The sequence below is a fragment of the Vipera berus genome, assembly GCF_964194415.1.
Source record: "Vipera berus genome assembly, chromosome: 15".
NCBI classification, from domain to species: Eukaryota; Metazoa; Chordata; class Lepidosauria; order Squamata; family Viperidae; genus Vipera; species Vipera berus.
In genome coordinates, this window is record NC_138218.1 from 12,375,675 (window position 1) to 12,389,381 (window position 13,707).

Below are 13,707 nucleotides of genomic sequence, written 5' to 3' on the forward strand. Positions count from 1 at the left end.
ATCAATGGAGAGTCGGTCAGCTGCTGTTCCTGGCACAGAGAGCTCTTCAAGGATCTACTGCATTTCCAAAGATCTGATACCGCAGCTCCATCCAAATTAGAAACCGCTGAAAGAAAAGATCCTGTCCGGCAGACCGATGACCAAAACATCAGCCGGGTCAGCCACGGGACACAATCACATCACGGCTGGCTCAAAACTCACCCGCTGTGGTGCTCTCGCAAAGCAGGCACGCACCCCCCTCGCCTGCAGAAACACTCCCAAGGTGCGGCTGGGGAGGGGGTCTCGGGGCTCTGCTAGGCCCGGGGCCCCCACCGGACTCTCTTCTGCACTCAACCCAACTGGACCCCACGGAGAACCAGGCCACGAACGCCCCCCCCCGGCCCACGCCCTCCCCCGACGGAGCCCGCAGAGAGCAGCCCGGGGCGGGGAGGAGAGGCCTTTCCGGAGCTGGACTCCTCCCGGGAGGCGGGAGGGCTCGGCGGTCGTCCCTCAGGCGCCCACCTGCTCCCCGGGGGCCTCCAGCCTTCCCGTCCGGCGGGGTCCCCTCGCCCGGGGCTGCCCTTGCAGGAGAGAGGAGCGCCGCTCTGGGGAGGCCGCCGGGGCCTCGTGAGCCAACCGAGCTTTTCCGGCCCGGCCCCTCGCCCGCCCGCCCGCCCTTCCGGGAAGCCGAGCCCCGGGCGCGACGGAGGGAAGCGGCGGCCCCGCGCCGGGCCAGTGTGCGCCGCCCAGACGGGCCCCGGCAACCCCCCTGCGGAGCCTCCGCTCGGCGGGCGGCGGGACGACGGCCCCGCGAGGCAGGCCCAGCGGTGGGACGGGGGGAGGGGAGGGCCGGGAACGCCCCCCCCGCGGGCCGCCTCACAATGGTCGCCCGAGGGACGACCCGAGCCCGGCCCGCCCCGGCCCGCCGAGCAGCGCCTACCCACCATGACAGCCGCCCAGAAGTGCAGCTTTTTCCCCCAGGAGCCCTACTACGTTCCTGGGTGAGTCCGGGGAGACGAGTGACTTAATGGCGGTCTCCCTGCAGAGCTTCCCCCTACCGAGGCAGTCTACCGCTGAGCCCCGGACTCGGGAATTCTGGGAGTTGAAGTCCACGAGTCGTAAAAGAACCGAGGTTGCCTACCCCTGTCCTAAACCCAATACAAGTGCCGTGGACGATCTCTAACGGCATTGGCGCCGGGAAACTTTTACTGGTGCTAAATTAATGCCGTTTTTCTGGCATGCTCATCTGTGGATTCATTTCCTTTTACCTGTTTGTCCCTCCCAAGATATGGGGGCTTTTACCCCCAGGTCCGCTACCAAGTTGGGCAAAGCTACGGCAGAACCACCTCCAGGATGCTGACCGACCCCGAGGTCCGCAAGAGCCCGTGCTCCGTTCTCACACCTTTGAGGAGACCCAAGTTCACAGAAGACTTCAGCCAGCAGAAGCTCCCTGCACCAGACAGGATGGATCAGGGCCAGTTGTACATCCCGGGATACACAGGTGCACATCTGAAGGAAAGCTGGGAGAGGGACACCAAGCTCTGGTCAAAGGCTGTGGTCCCAGTGGGCAAGATGACTCCTGCTGGCTCTACTGCTTTGGGCTGGACTAAATTGCAGTACTGAATCACAGCACAGTAACACAGAACTACACAACTGGGCCAATAATAGAAATTCACAAAGAAATTTTATCCTACCACCAAAAAGATCCTCTTACCAAAAAAAAACAACCGGTAGGAGAAAGAGTCCTGCCCTGCTCCAGAGCTGAACTCCAGGTGGTTTCTTAAGGAATTGCCCAAGGGGTTTTCTGCACACGGGCAGGGAGGGCTTCACCCTGGGGGGCCTCTTAGTTCCTATCCCAGGACCGCCACCCCGTCCCTACTTCCACCCTTTTGCTGGCTCTGTAGGGAGCCCCAGAATGATTGAAAAGTGGTTCTTGTTTTTTCCTGGCTCCTTTCAAGGCTGAGTTTAGGATGTTGGTTTTCTCCCTCTTATTTCCCTCTAGGATTTGTACCCTACAAAGGTTGCTTTCCTATTCCAGGCCAAGACTTCCGGCCCCCTTTGCCAAGGGTCCTTCCCCTGCCTGACCATCCTCCATGGACACAGGCCCATCCAGCACCACTGGCAGCTCAGAGAAAGGTCAACCCCTGTCATCCCAGCATCCGGCTGGCTTGTGGGCCAGGGTGGAGGCAGTTTGCAGCCACAGCCAGCTCACAGCTGGTCTCCCCAAAAGGCGAGCAAAGGTTTCTCTGCCACCCGGACGTTGCCCTGGTGTGTGGTCAGGAGGAACGTCGAGGACCTTGCAAGGCTGGCATGTCCTTGGTGTGCGGGCAGGGCTGGACGGGGCCTCCTTGCTGCGCAGGAACTGATCAGGTAGGTGCTCAGAAACGGACCGCGAATAGAGACCAGCTGTAATGAGCAGACCACAGGAAAGAGGCACCTAACTCCTGGGCAAGTCCCATCTGTGCGCAGGGTGGAAATAGCAGTCAAGATCTATGTCCGATCTCAACGGTAGACGGCTAATCCCGATGGGGTTGTCCCCGATGGGGGCAACAGCTTCTACAAGTATTGGGGTGGGGAGTCTCAGGCCTAGACTCTAGCCTGTTACCTCTGCAGCCCAGAGGGAGACCGTTTCCTATGAATCAGCAAGAGGAACCCTTCCAACAATGTCCATTTGCACCTAGGGGAAGGAGTCTGGGTTTTTTTGTTCTCATTGTTTGCTGTTTAGACCAAGAAACGTACTCCTTGGAGCTCAAGAAGGAAAGTTTACTGGCCCAAGATCCCTCAACTGGCTTTGTGCCTGAGTGGGACTAAAGCTCAAGTCTTCCATTTTCTAACCTGAAGCCTTAAAAGCTACACCAACTGGCTTCTATTGCTTTGAAGGGTACTTGCGTTTTTCCTGCAGAAAGTCAGACGCAATTGTTTTTTTGTTCTTCCTTTGGCTCTCAGCCAACCAGGACTGAAGGAGTGCCTCTGCCATTGGCAACAGAAACAGTGAATGTCAGGCGCTTTGACCGGACCCCCAGGCTGGACCTGCCCAACCTCATTCAGCGAAAAGCCATCTCAGGTAAACTGTTGGCAATGGTGAGTTAAGAGGGATCTCTTTAACAATAGACTTGTGCTCTCCAAGTCTTCCTCCTCTCTTCAAACTCCTCCCCACACGGAGTGCTCCCTTCTGCAGGCTCTCCTTCTTTAACCAGGGTTAGAGAAATAAGATCAGGAAAAGCACAGGGCTTTCCTTTCTGGAAAAAACACTCAGCAACGAAGCAGCTTTTGAGCTAACAGCATGCTCCTCCCTGCCCCAAACCTTCCTCAGATGCCTCAGCCAGCGCGTTCCCCCCCCCCCAATCCCATCTTCAGCAGCTTGCTCCAGCATGCCAATCCGGGATGGGAAGCGTTGAACACCTGCATCTGCCTGATGCCCTCCAGACGTGCCAAGGTTAGGGTTAGGATTTCTAAGACTGGAAGTTTAACTTGATGAAGAACAGAGAGCAAATGTGTGCCTAACTCAGCCCCTTCCCAATTCTCACTAGGCAAGAATAATTTTTAAAAAGCCACAGCCCCACGCCCACCCTTGTTCCGGGTCTGGAAGGGGTAAAAAGGCTGTAGCCGCAACCACTTTGGGTCCTGAGCAGCTCCCTGGAATTTCCTTCACAGGATATGCTGGATTTATCCCATGCTTCACCTGGATTATGGGAGTCAACTACCTGAAAGGAGTGAAAGATGCCATGAACAATTTTGATAGAAACCAGGTAATACTGGGGCAGGGAGCAGAACCCATCATCCCCTAAAACAGTTCATGTACCTGGGCACCGATGCTGCCTGGAGACAAATAAACTGGTCCCCAGAAATAATTACTTACCTAAGGGAAGAATCCCGAGCCAGGGTCCAGCTTAACAGCCCTTTCATCTAGCAATGCTACCTCTGTGCAGCAAAGTCACCTGGTTGGGGGTTGCTATTGTAGCGTCTGGTTCTTCAGGACCAAATTTAGCTGATCTCAGAGCAAGACTTTGGCTCTCCTACCTAACACACTTGATGGTCCTTCCTCAGGAAAGGCTAAGAAACCCCATGTATAGCTTTGGACAGCGCCTGCCCCACACTTATTGGCCCAACACGAAGATCTACAACAGCAAAGGCCTGGTTCCATTCTACACCGGGTTTGTGCCAAGTAAGTCATGGGATCTGTCAAGCTAAGACAAGTTTCTCCCCTCCCCATTGGCTCCTCGGGGTAGGTAGGCAAGATCTGTTCAAAGTAACACATTTGCTCCCAGGACCTCTGGCTACACAGAACTGAACATGCCGAGGTCAGACAGCAGCTGCAATTCGGCTGCTTAGTCCTGATTATGGAATACGGCAAGCAAGGGCAACCCTTTTTGCCTCTTTTTTGGCCAATGAGATCCTCTGTAGCCTTTCAAAAGATCCTGTGACCGCTTCTGTCTGCTGAAGGATTACTTGCAGAGAAAGTGACGTCTTTGCACCCAGTTCCCTCTTCTAACATACCACTGAATCCTCCTGTGTTCCCACATGTCAGAAAGAACCAGTTGGAGCATGCAGAGCTGCTGATTTCGGCTTTTTCTCCCCAGCTATCCGTGAAAATTATGCCCTCACTTTTGGCAACAGCACCCGGAAAGGTTACTACGATGAAGTACAGCGGAGACAACATATAGGATGAAAACGTTTTTAATGTCTGCACAGCATCAGACAAGTGACATAAAGATGACGCAGCGTACGTAAACAGAGGTCTTGAGCAAATAAAGTTTGTGACACCTTTGAACAGAACACACAGGTGTAACAGCACCCTCCTCCAGTCTCTTTAAGCCGCTTCTTCCTCTGCTTCCTCTTCAAACTCGCCCTCTTCCTCAGCGGTGGCATCCTGGTACTGCTGGTACTCGGAGACCAGGTCGTTCATGTTGCTCTCCGCCTCGGTGAACTCCATCTCATCCATGCCCTCCCCAGTGTACCAGTGCAGGAAGGCCTTGCGGCGGAACATGGCCGTGAACTGCTCGGAGATGCGCTTGAAGAGCTCCTGGATGGCGGTGCTGTTGCCAATGAAGGTGGCTGACATCTTAAGGCCACGGGGAGGGATGTCACAGACAGCGGTCTTCACGTTATTGGGGATCCACTCCACAAAGTAGCTGCTGTTCTTGTTCTGGACATTCAGCATCTGCTCGTCTACCTCCTTCATCGACATGCGCCCACGGAAAACCGCCGCAACCGTGAGGTAACGCCCATGGCGGGGATCGCAGGCTGCCATCATGTTCTTGGCATCGAACATCTGTTGGGTGAGCTCAGGCACTGTCAGGGCACGATACTGCTGGCTCCCACGGCTGGTCAGCGGAGCAAAGCCGGGCATAAAAAAATGTAGCCGAGGAAAGGGGACCATGTTGACCGCCAGTTTCCGCAGGTCAGCATTTAGCTGGCCTGGGAACCGCAGACAAGTGGTCACCCCGCTCATTGTGGCTGACACCAAGTGATTGAGATCACCATAGGTAGGAGTGGTCAGCTTCAGGGTCCGGAAACAAATGTCATATAGTGCCTCATTATCAATACAATAGGTCTCATCTGTATTCTCCACCAGCTGGTGGACTGAGAGTGTGGCATTGTAGGGCTCAACCACAGTATCTGACACTTTGGGGGACGGGACAACGCTAAAAGTGTTCATAATCCTGTCTGGATACTCTTCACGGATCTTGCTGATCAGCAGCGTCCCCATGCCAGAACCAGTGCCACCCCCCAGGGAATGTGTGAGCTGGAAACCCTGAAGGCAGTCACAGCTTTCAGCTTCTTTCCTTACAACATCCAGCACAGAGTCGACAAGCTCGGCCCCCTCAGTGTAATGGCCCTTGGCCCAGTTGTTGCCTGCTCCACTCTGACCTGTAAGGGAGGGGGAGCAAGTGGGAGAATGAAGACCCATCAGGCGACCCCCACAGGAGTCATTTGTCAGCAGACACCAGCAGTTTCAGAGCCCTAGCTTTGCCAAGGGATGCCTGGAAGCTGCCCTGGTGCTGCTTGAGCAGCTCTTTGCGCATTTAGGGCAAAAACACAAATGCGCACCTGCCTGGCATGCTCCTGAAATGGGGCTCCCTGCAAACCCCCTCCCAAGCCCCTTCCCCAGTAACCCTCCCTCCTCTCAAGGAAGACAGCAATTCTACCACTCCACACACACCCCCTAGAAAAACTCAGGATCATCTTTAGTGAGCAGCTATCATCAACGACCCCCGGATTCCCTAACCTCGAGCGCCCAATCCTAATGAGCCAAGGATGAAATGCGCTGGCTCCTTGACTTGGATGACGCGCAGGGCGCGCCACCTGCCTCCCCCGCCCGAAACCCTCCGCCTGACGAGCCCCGAGGCCACTTCTGCCCACGGCCAGGTCGACCGCCGCCCCCCCCCCGGTGACCGGACATCACGCACCGAAGACGAAGTTATCGGGGCGGAAGATCTGCCCGAAGGGGCCCGAGCGCACCGAGTCCATGGTGCCCGGCTCTAGATCCACCAGGACCGCCCGAGGGACGTACTTGCCACCTGCGAAGAAAAGAGGCCAGCTCAGCCCCGGGCCCCGCATCCCAAGTCCCTTCCCCTCCGTCCCGTCCCGTCCCACCACTCCCTCCCTCCCTGCACTCTGCGCGCGATCAGAGGCCCGGCGCTCGGCCGACCCACCGGTGGCCTCGTTGTAGTAGACGTTGATGCGCTCGAGCTGGAGGTCGCTGTCGCCATGGTACGTGCCGGTGGGGTCGATGCCATGCTCGTCCGAGATCACCTCCCAAAACTAAGGGCGGAAAAGCGGGGAGAGCGATGAGAAGGCGGCGTAGGCGGCCTCCCGAGCCCCACCCGGCCTCCTCCGCCTTCTTGGCCGACCTTAGCGCCGATCTGGTTGCCGCACTGGCCGGCCTGTAAATGCACGATCTCCCTCATGGCGTCGAAACCGACGGGCGGGATCGGCCTCTTCTCTCCGTTCCGGGCAACTAGACGAGCGAGGCCGACGGCAGGACGGACACTGGCTGCGTCAAGGTAACGGACACACCTTTATATACGAGGCGCAAGAAAGGGGGCGGTGCTGCGTAGTCGCGCGCGTCGTCTCAACCTCACTCCACCTCCCTCCCTCCCTCCCTCCCCCTCCTCGCCGATGGCGATTGGGCAAAAATACTCAGGTTGCGCTATTGATTGGGCGTTCCAGATGCCAGTCTTAACCGAAAACCTCCCCGCGCTTGAACGTTTTTTTAGCGCGAGGACCTTCTCCCTCAAATTTTCTGCTAGAACGTTTCAACGGTCGTCCGAAACTCCTCCTCCTGCTCACGTACGTTAGTTCTCTGTGCTCCCTACCAACGGGGAAAAAAACCCGAAGGAGCCTCTTCGATTGGGCGATTTGAATGACTTATCGCGACCTCCAATTGACGGCTGAGACGCGTCTCCTAGTAACGGTCGTAGGGGAAACGCCCGCGCAAATGTAGGCGCGAGAACCTGTTCACTACGGCGACTACGTTAAAAGCGCAAGATCCCCGCGCGCTGCGTTATCGGCGTGGCGATTGCGGTGGACGCCGTAAACAAGGCGCTCCTTAGGAACGGGGCTCGGTTGCCTTAGCAACGTCTCTAGGGCACGCCGACGGCATCCTCCACAATGGAGACCCGTGGCTGCAAACAGGCCCCAAACGCCTTGAAGCACACTGGTTTTTCTGTCCTCAATTGCTGCAGTGAAAGCAAGTCCCAGGCCTGCTAGGCCTCCTCTCCAGCCCCGGGCTCCCCTTCCAGGATTCCCCAACTTGCACTCCCATCGTCCCCTGCCAAGAGGCCAGCTGGGCAGAGGCCAAAGCATGGCCCAGGCAGCACCAGCTGGAGACTGCCAGCGATCAGTGCTGCACTATGCCTTTCAAGATCGATCAATTATGTAATTCAGTTTCCAGCTTAATAAAGCTGCATTTTCTGTCCTGCTAAGCGCTATATTTTAAGAACGTGTTACTTTTCCTTTTTAATCCTAACATTAAAATAGCACTAACTTCAAAATACTATTTCTTTAGAGGGCTGCAGAATGCAACATTCTAGAACAGGCCAAGCTTCTCACAAGAAACGGGTTCTGTGGCACATGCAGCAAAATCAACGGACTAAGAGGAATTAAAGCACAGTTTAATAGGAAGACCAAAGGGTACCCCCGTGGTCCCTGCCGGAGGAGCTACTTCGCAGCCCAAGGACACTGAGGAAAAGTTCATACAGCGCATCAGCCCATCTCCGGGGTGAGTCTCCTATTCCACTTCTTCATATATGTGATTGTCGCGTCTGTTAATGAGATGGAGAAACAAAAGCCAGTATGATATGGTGCCTGTTTTTTCACACCCTAGAACACATTTCACACAAAACAAGATCAGTGGGCGGACAGAATAATTTTGCATATTAAGGGACCGGAACATTTCAGCAAAGATTTGCACTAATATAGTGACAATTCTATCATCAGTTCCACTTGTAATCATTCCAAGCAAGAAATTTGCATGCTCGATTGACTTTTCCTTCAAGCTGTCCACTACACCATCACATTCTCTTTCTTGACTAATTCTACCCAGTTCAGATCCCATTAATGCAGAGGTGAAGCTCAGATGTTTGGGTGCCAAGAGGCACTGCTTTTTCTTTATCTATGCCTTTTAAAGACATGATTGTTTGCACAAGTCTCCCTTCTTCCTCCCAATGCCCTGTCTCCTGAAATGCGAGTTTCCGTTTTACCACCTTGGGTCAAGGAGAACATATTTGGGAAAAACATTTCCATACAAAACAGCTGACCCAGCCTGCCCATCTCCCACAGTCTCAGGAAGTGCTAACTCACCCTCGAGGTGTCATCCCAATCTCTGGAGAGCCTCCCGTTCTGGGAAGGAAAAAAAGGTAAAGAGCATCCTATTAGGGAAGGTGCTAAATAACCAGAACCTCTGCTCGAAGGATCTGGGATAGGCAAGCCGAGAGCATCCTGTCTCCTCTCCTCTGGCAGCAAGGGAGGCAGCTCAGCAGCTGCAAAGAGGCTGGGGATGACCAGGGGACCACCACTTTCTTCTGATCAAAGTTGCCAAAACTCTAGCTGCTGTTTAACCACTTGCTAAAGGTTCGCAGAGATGACATTCACGTGCAAAGCTTCTTTTCTGCTTGGCCTCAGTTGACATGGCCGTGCTACAGTTCACCCGGGCATCTATTTTCTAGGCCTCTGCAGGAGGAAGAGGTCAAAAGAGGGAACCCTTCCTTCATCCCACAAAACTTACACAGCTGTAGGATCCGACTCTTCCACATTCACATACTTCTTTGTTGAGGGAGGGCTGAAATACAGGTGGATCTTGCTGGATGAGAGCAGTCAACCGGGCACCCAGGTGTCTGTGGTAGCCAAGCTGCCTTTGGGAAGTCCAGACTACAACTTCCCCACTTCTGTTCCTCCTTCCCGGCCCACCAACAAACCTACTGATGGGCGGCTACTGGACATGGAGCTCTAAACTGCTGTGGCTAAAGCTGCCAGTTCCAGCTATCCAGTCCAGATCCAAACAGGCTCCCCAGGAGCAGAGCACACAGGAAGTCTACCTAGTAGCTCACAGGTACAAGTGCATATACATGCAAGGTTTCCTTAAGAGGTCAGGCACATTGACAAAGAAGAAAACATTGAACATTTTTCAGTAAAAATTTCTAGTTTCTTCTACACAAGGTCAGCTTATGTGATCCTTTTTTAAAAGATGTCCTAAATAGGACAAGCAGTGCCTTAGCCGTGACCTCATTTGTTGGAGAATTTAAAACTTTGTCCCAGATCCCTTACACTTACCTTGAAAAGGGCTGCACCTTGTCAGGAATTATGTACTCCCTCTCCATGGGGGTCCTGAAAGCAGAAGGAAATGATTGCAGCAGCCACGGAGGGAGGGGGACCGGCTGCAAGGGCTGGGGCTTGGCAGGATCTCCGCTCCAGAGTTGGCTACCTCGAGAGGCATCTGCCCAAAGGATCCTAAGCCCAGGCAAGGAATCTGCTCCTGGCTTTTAAAGAGCAGATACACTCTGCACAGGGCAGGTGAGGAAAAGAAGTTGTCACGTGGGGAACAGGTGCACCTGCCCGCCCTCTTTCCCCAGACCCACGCTGCCTTCTTCCTACTGACTTGGGTGGCGATGGCGCGCTCGGGTGCTGGTAGTGGAGATTCTGACGGGTTCTGAAATGAAAAGAGCACAACGAATGGCTGTTGGGCTGTGGAGCTGGACTTCCCCATGACAACGGGTGCTTCCAGGTTAGCAGAAAAGGCACCCTCGTGATCATTTGTTAACTTTAACTCTACGACTGCCATCCCTTTAAGAGGAAGCGGCGGAACTTGAGGCTGGGGGAAAAGAGCTCGGCCTGAGCCAGAAAACATCCACTCCTAACCTCCTCACTCCTCACTCCTCCATGTTGACTGTGGACCAAAAATGGCTGCAGCGCCTCACTTTTCCTGGTGCAGGAGAGGAGCCGAGTGGCGCTCTGCTTCTCTGCATTGAGAGAGCTTTCTGCTGAATGCCTTTTCCTCACTAGTGCCCCACAAGATCCCCGAATACTGTCAGAGAGCACGACTTTGCCATCCAGCCAGCCCTTGTCTTTGTCTGCTGTTAAAACAACATTTCTACCACTTGCCCTGAGCAGCCTAAACAAAACGTAAAAGGAGCTTTGCCAAAGAGCTGCCCTTTTTCCTAGGCATCCCGTCCCACCTTCTCTCCCTGACCCACCTGGGACCAGGATTCAGCTCATTGACACTCAGGTAGGCATCCTCTGTGGTATGCCTGAGGGGACAAGAATGGGTTTCAGTGCTCCAGCAGAGAAAGGGGCCAGCTCCCCCCACCTCCTCCTTGGCCCACCTATGAATTAAGCCCCCCAACCCCACACGGAGGGCAGAGGAGCAATCGAGAGCTCTGGCTGTTTTCTGAATCAGCGAAATACATTTCTCCTGATTTAAAACCACACGTCCAAAATTAATTGTGGTAATAAAGACCCTCTCAGACTTCCTTGGTTTCTGCAAAACATTCTGCCCAATGGCCTTAAAGCAGTCACTTGACACTGCCCAGGGGCCAGACTCCCGAGACTCAAAGTCCACACTGGAATAGTTACGGATTGTATCTGGGCTACAAAGAAAGAGCCCCTTAAAACTGGGCTCCCTCTGAGGCCAATCCCAGTGCGGCTACTCACGGGGTGGCTGGATGGAGGCGATCAGAGCCATGTGGCTTCATGGTCATGTATGTACGCTCTGGGCGAGGAGGTCTGCAAGGGAAGGGCAAGAGTGCAAGGGGCCTGCGTCCATCTTTGGCACACACTTTCCCTTCCCCCCTCTCTCGCTAAGGGCTGGGGAGAAAAGCTCCACAGCATCTGAAGCAGCCGACCAAGTTTTAAGCAAGGAGCAGCTGACCGAGCAGACAAAACCTTTGGCTGGCTGATCAGTTTTCTTCATAATGTTCAAGTCTTCCGAGGAGATCACACTTCTAACCTCTGGCACTTCAGTTGCTCAACCTTGACAATCCAGACCTCGGGAGACCCACCACACACACCCCCTTTGAAGGTCTGCAATGGCCCCCGCTTGCCTGCTTCACTTACGGGATAGGAGGGAGAGGTCTTCTGGAAGGATAGCTGGTTTTCCCATCCTTCCCTGTTTTCCTTGAGACAAAGAGAGAAAAGACACCAAAACACTGTTGAGTGGGACAGGGGCACTGAGCCACCCTGGGCCTGCGGAGTTTGCTCCAGCATCTCCATCTGGATTGATCCTCAGGCAGAGCCAGGAGGAGGGCAAAGGGCAGGGCTTGCAATGACTCCAGAGCCCCGGGATGACCTGGCTGGTTCTGGGCCCCAGAAGGCTTCTGCAGGTCAGCAGTGGCAGCAGGATGGAGACCCGACAGCCCTCCCGGCCTGCAAGACTCACCTTTGCTTCTCCACCATCCGCAAGACGCAGATCGCCACCACCAGAAGGACCGAAGTGGAAAAGAAGGCCAAGAAGGCCAAGGCGGCCACAATCACCGCCAGGGTCCTTTTGGCCAGCACTTCAGGACAGCTGCCCTCAGCTCGGCCCACTGGGGGTGGGAAGGAGAGGCAGAGTCAAGGGCAGGAGGGGCAGCTGGCTTCGCAAGCTCTTCCACGGACGGATGCCCTGGAGAGCTCTCCGTGGTCGGGGGCACCAGGCAGCAAGAGACAGAAACTCTCCTCGGAGGCCGCTTCCTGCCCTCCCAGCAAGCCCTCTTCTTGCTTCTGAGTGGAGCAAAGTCACGTTCCTGCTCCTCCAAACGTAGGAGCGAAGCCACACCAAATTCCCTGAACCGTGGGGAGGAAAGGGGTGCAAATGTCCTCCCTCCCCAAATCACAGACAGGAGGGAGAAGCCCTTACTGGGGATGGAGATTTGCCGGTGGCTAGCTGCTACGTGATCTCCAGCATCTTCGGGATACTGTTGGGATAATACTGGGTTACAGATTCATGCCAGCCCCCTCCGAGGCAGGATTTGCACTTTAGGTCTCTTCTTCCAGTCGCCCTTCCAACCCTCCTGCCAATGCTGCTACGCCCACAGCACAGGGGCTGTGACTTGCCCGTTTGGGAGCCCCGAGATTCCAAGGGGGAAGCCCCAACTGCTGCAAGAGGCTGACCTTCCTCACAGCTCTTCGAACAATCTGCTCACGGAATCCTTCTTCTCTCTCCTCCTCCTCCTCCTCCTCCTTCCAGGCATCTTTCGGAGAGGCAACTATTTTCTTTTTATGTTTTGGGTGGAAGTCAAAATTGGTTGGATGAGCTCTTGAGGCCTCTACCCTGCTCATTCTCACTGCAAATCAATGGAAGAATTCTGAATGCAAAAATGGATGTAGATTTGGCCCCTGTTCTTCCCGTGGTGATCCTTTTCTCCCCACTCCCGAATCTAGATTTCGTGTGTTTGTCTCCCCCTCCAGTTGTGGACTGCTGCTTACAGATATGACCTCAAATTCTGGTGCCTACAGGGGTTACAAGCGCACCCAGATTTAGAGCCCAAACACTCTGCAGCCTATCTAGCTCCGGGCTTTCTTCCCAGCCCCAAACCCGCATTGGATGATCGGGCCCATTGCTCACGTGAAGTCAAGGAGAGGACGCTCACGATGAACAGGCAGGCCAGTTGCATCCTGGAACCCTGTGCCCAACCTCTCACCATCTCCCAGGAGCCCTGAACACACGCCAGGCCTCCAGCCAGGCAGGAAGTCCAAGGGAGCCTTTGTGACCTCACAAGGTCCCAGAACGTTTGTCGGCCAATGGGCAGCCCCAGCAGGCCTCTCTCCAGTCCAGCAGCACAGTGCCCCCCTCCTCCCAAGGAAGCCTCAGTAAGACAGGCTGCCTCTGTCACTTACCAGCCGGCTGTTCTCCAGTCCCTTTTTCCATGTCTTCTTTTCCTCCTCCATGAAGTGCATCCACACCTCTGAGCCCTCTCAGCCAGACCTCTCCAGCTCCCCAGTGTCCGATTTCTTTTGGCCTCTCTGCCAGCCCAGCTCAGCTGCAATCGGCGCTTTGTGGCAGGCATTGGGGACTTCAAAAAGGCTTTGCTGACACTCGTGTCCACGAGCAACTGAAGCCCTCCTGGCCAAGAGAACCAGCACCGCTTTCCTTTTCCTTCCCAGAGCCAGTGGCCTCCCGAGGGCCGCATCGCAGCTCCTGGGATTCCCCGGAGAGGCTGAGGGGGAGACCACAGCCCTTGGCAAAGGAAGCTCCCCAGAGCTTCCTTCCTTTCCCCCCCCTCCTCCAGTATCATGTCAATTTAAGAGGCT

The 13,707-nt window shown here is 54.9% G+C and overlaps 4 protein-coding genes across 16 annotated transcripts in view; 1 reads left to right on the plus strand and 3 right to left on the minus strand.

Moving 5' to 3' along the window:
- EXD3 (exonuclease 3'-5' domain containing 3) overlaps window positions 1–361 on the minus strand; it is a 31,514-nt gene extending 31,153 nt beyond the window's left edge. Inside the window, exon 1 of the mRNA XM_081339533.1 lies at window positions 202–361. The gene's annotated coding sequence lies outside the window, so the exon portion shown is untranslated. The remainder of the gene's footprint in view (window positions 1–201) is intronic.
- Window positions 362–600: 239 nt separating this feature from the next.
- Window positions 601–4,716, plus strand: CIMIP2A (ciliary microtubule inner protein 2A). 2 transcript variants are annotated; one of them, XM_081339548.1, is made up of 7 exons: window positions 601–980; window positions 1,266–1,480; window positions 1,982–2,349; window positions 2,926–3,043; window positions 3,634–3,728; window positions 4,027–4,144; window positions 4,560–4,716. In XM_081339548.1, the coding sequence occupies exons 1-7, from the start codon at window positions 925–927 to the stop codon at window positions 4,646–4,648; spliced, it is 1,059 nt and encodes a 352-aa protein (XP_081195674.1). In that variant the 5' UTR covers window positions 601–924; the 3' UTR covers window positions 4,649–4,716. The 2 variants fall into 2 exon arrangements, with proteins under 2 accessions (XP_081195674.1, XP_081195675.1); XM_081339549.1 differs by having other exon boundaries at window positions 603–980; window positions 2,018–2,349.
- Window positions 4,647–7,029, minus strand: TUBB4B (tubulin beta 4B class IVb). The gene is made up of 4 exons (XM_081339544.1): window positions 6,834–7,029; window positions 6,636–6,744; window positions 6,390–6,500; window positions 4,647–5,850 (listed from the first exon to the last, which is right to left on the minus strand). The coding sequence occupies exons 1-4, from the start codon at window positions 6,888–6,890 to the stop codon at window positions 4,790–4,792; spliced, it is 1,338 nt and encodes a 445-aa protein (XP_081195670.1). The 5' UTR covers window positions 6,891–7,029; the 3' UTR covers window positions 4,647–4,789.
- Window positions 7,030–8,075: 1,046 nt separating this feature from the next.
- Window positions 8,076–13,691, minus strand: LOC308674790 (uncharacterized protein). 12 transcript variants are annotated; one of them, XR_014027963.1, is made up of 13 exons: window positions 13,294–13,691; window positions 12,568–12,740; window positions 12,314–12,371; window positions 11,855–12,002; window positions 11,533–11,592; window positions 11,131–11,202; window positions 10,674–10,727; window positions 10,339–10,591; window positions 10,079–10,129; window positions 9,754–9,807; window positions 9,209–9,262; window positions 8,785–8,823; window positions 8,076–8,246 (listed from the first exon to the last, which is right to left on the minus strand). XR_014027963.1 is itself a non-coding variant. In XM_081339546.1 (12 exons), exons 1-12 carry the CDS (start codon window positions 13,322–13,324, stop codon window positions 8,213–8,215), a joined length of 828 nt encoding a protein of 275 aa, XP_081195672.1. In that variant the 5' UTR covers window positions 13,325–13,691; the 3' UTR covers window positions 8,076–8,212. The 12 variants fall into 12 exon arrangements, 3 of the variants coding, with proteins under 3 accessions (XP_081195672.1, XP_081195671.1, XP_081195673.1); XR_014027964.1 differs by having other exon boundaries at window positions 9,209–9,560; XR_014027965.1 differs by having other exon boundaries at window positions 9,209–9,560; window positions 9,905–10,129.
- Window positions 13,692–13,707: the final 16 nt, after the last annotated feature.